The 1,659-nt window shown below is 48.5% G+C and overlaps 2 protein-coding genes across 5 annotated transcripts in view; one reads left to right on the top strand and one right to left on the bottom strand.

Moving 5' to 3' along the window:
• Nucleotides 1-419, bottom strand: part of REXO5 (RNA exonuclease 5) — a 21,698-nt gene extending 21,279 nt beyond the window's left edge. The window contains exon 1 of the mRNA XM_025206974.1: nucleotides 277-419. Coding sequence (XP_025062759.1) covers nucleotides 277-419 — 143 coding nt within the window. The remainder of the gene's footprint in view (nucleotides 1-276) is intronic.
• ERI2 (ERI1 exoribonuclease family member 2) overlaps nucleotides 1-1,659 on the top strand; it is a 62,676-nt gene that overhangs the window by 54,903 nt on the left and 6,114 nt on the right. For 2 of the 4 annotated variants that reach the window (XM_025207002.1, XM_025207003.1), the window contains exons 3-4: nucleotides 690-817; nucleotides 1,022-1,172. In XM_025207002.1, coding sequence (XP_025062787.1) covers nucleotides 690-817; nucleotides 1,022-1,172 — 279 coding nt within the window. Of the gene's footprint in view, nucleotides 1-92; nucleotides 818-1,021; nucleotides 1,173-1,659 lie in introns of those variants that run through there. The other 2 variants (XM_025207004.1, XM_025207001.1) reach the window with 2 other exon arrangements.

The following is a 1,659-nucleotide window of genomic DNA, read 5'->3' as shown; positions in this document are numbered from 1 at the left end:
CCCGTGGGGGGGGGCGGGGGGGCTGCCCCGCCGCAGCCCCGAGATCAGTAGGTGGCAGCGGCGGGAGTTTTGCCTCGTTAGGCCGGCAAGTGCCGCGGGGGCCACCCGAGCGGGGTTTTTCTCTTGGGGGAAAAAGCCCCTGGGATCTTGCTGCAGAGCCAGGTGCATTCATTCCCAGAGCGCTGGTCCCCACGACTCCTCTGTTGGTCTAATACAGCATCTCGCATCTACTCAGAGAACCCGGCCTGGCCTACCCCTGGAAAATCAATCACTTACTCGGGGATGACTTGGATATTACAGCCTGCTGGGTCGCGAGCGCTCTTCGTGTGCTCTCGTTCACACCCTGAGGTGCTGCAACACACGGGATCCAGAAACGGTGTCGTCCGTAATACGCAGGAAATGGGAAAAATTCCACTCATAGAAATTCTCTTCTCTTTAGGGGTATCAGTGGTGATGTGTCAGGGGTTGGTGAGATAGGCTGCGGGGGGACCCCCCACCTCCCCCCCACTCGGTGACTGGTTGCTGAGGGAGGGGCATGTGCCCCCCCCACTAAGGTGGCACCAGTCGCCCATGATGGGTGTATTTGACTTTTGTACCTTTTTTTGATACTGGCTTTAAGTCGTATATTTAAACTCTAATTTAAGTCAATTTATCGATGTGTGTGAGTATTGTTCACTGTTTTTTTCTAGTTGAATTTCCAGCCATTTTATTAAACACGTCAACTGGCGAGATTGAATCTGAATTCCACACCTATGTCCAGCCCTGGGAACACCCGGTTCTCTCTGAATTTTGTACAGAACTCACTGGAATAACACAGGTATCATCTTTATATAGCACATCACAAGGTGCTTACATTGCAACTAATCAAGTTTGCAATCTCAATCTTGTTTACAGCGGTACAGGAATGTAAATATCCTGACCAAAATCTAAAAGTGGATGTATTGTTTCTGAACTGTAAGCATGAGATGAGCGTCAGCACGCTAACGGGTAACTGTATGTGCCTCTTCTTTGTTCCATCAAGAATCAAGTTGCCGAAGGTGTTCCTCTAAACATTTGCTTATCAATGTTTTCTAAGTGGATTCAAAAGATACAAACAGAGAAGAAAATCACTTTCAATTTAGATGTTCTGAGCCATTCTGAAACTAAATCATGTACCTTTGTTACTTGGTCAGGTGAGGAACTTTTCATCTTTACTGAATTTTGGTGTTTGGGTTATACTAAAATGAAAAACTCATAGTGGATGGGTCGGTATCGACCTGGAAGGGTGTGGGCAGTGGGGTCCCGCAGGGCTCGGTCCTTGGACCGATACTCTTCAATGTCTTCATCAGCGACTTGGACGAGGGAATGAAGTGTACTCTGTCCAAGTTTGCGGATGACACAAAACTGTGGGGAGAAGTGGACACACCGGAGGGCAGGGAACAGCTACAAGCAGACCTGGACAGGTTGGACATATGGGCGGAAAACAACAGAATGCAATTCAACAAGGAGAAATGCAAAGTGCTGCACCTAGGGAGGAAAAATGTCCAGCATACCTACTGCCTAGGAAATGACCTGATTAGTGGCACGGAAGTGGAAAGGGATCTTGGAGTCCTAGTGGACTCCAAGATGAACATGAGTCGGCAGTGTGACGAAGCCATCAGAAAAGCTAATGGCACTTTA

This window comes from Alligator sinensis, unplaced genomic scaffold (assembly GCF_000455745.1).
Source record: "Alligator sinensis unplaced genomic scaffold, ASM45574v1 scaffold330_1, whole genome shotgun sequence".
NCBI classification, from domain to species: Eukaryota; Metazoa; Chordata; order Crocodylia; family Alligatoridae; genus Alligator; species Alligator sinensis.
This window is presented reverse-complemented; position numbering and strand designations above follow the sequence as displayed.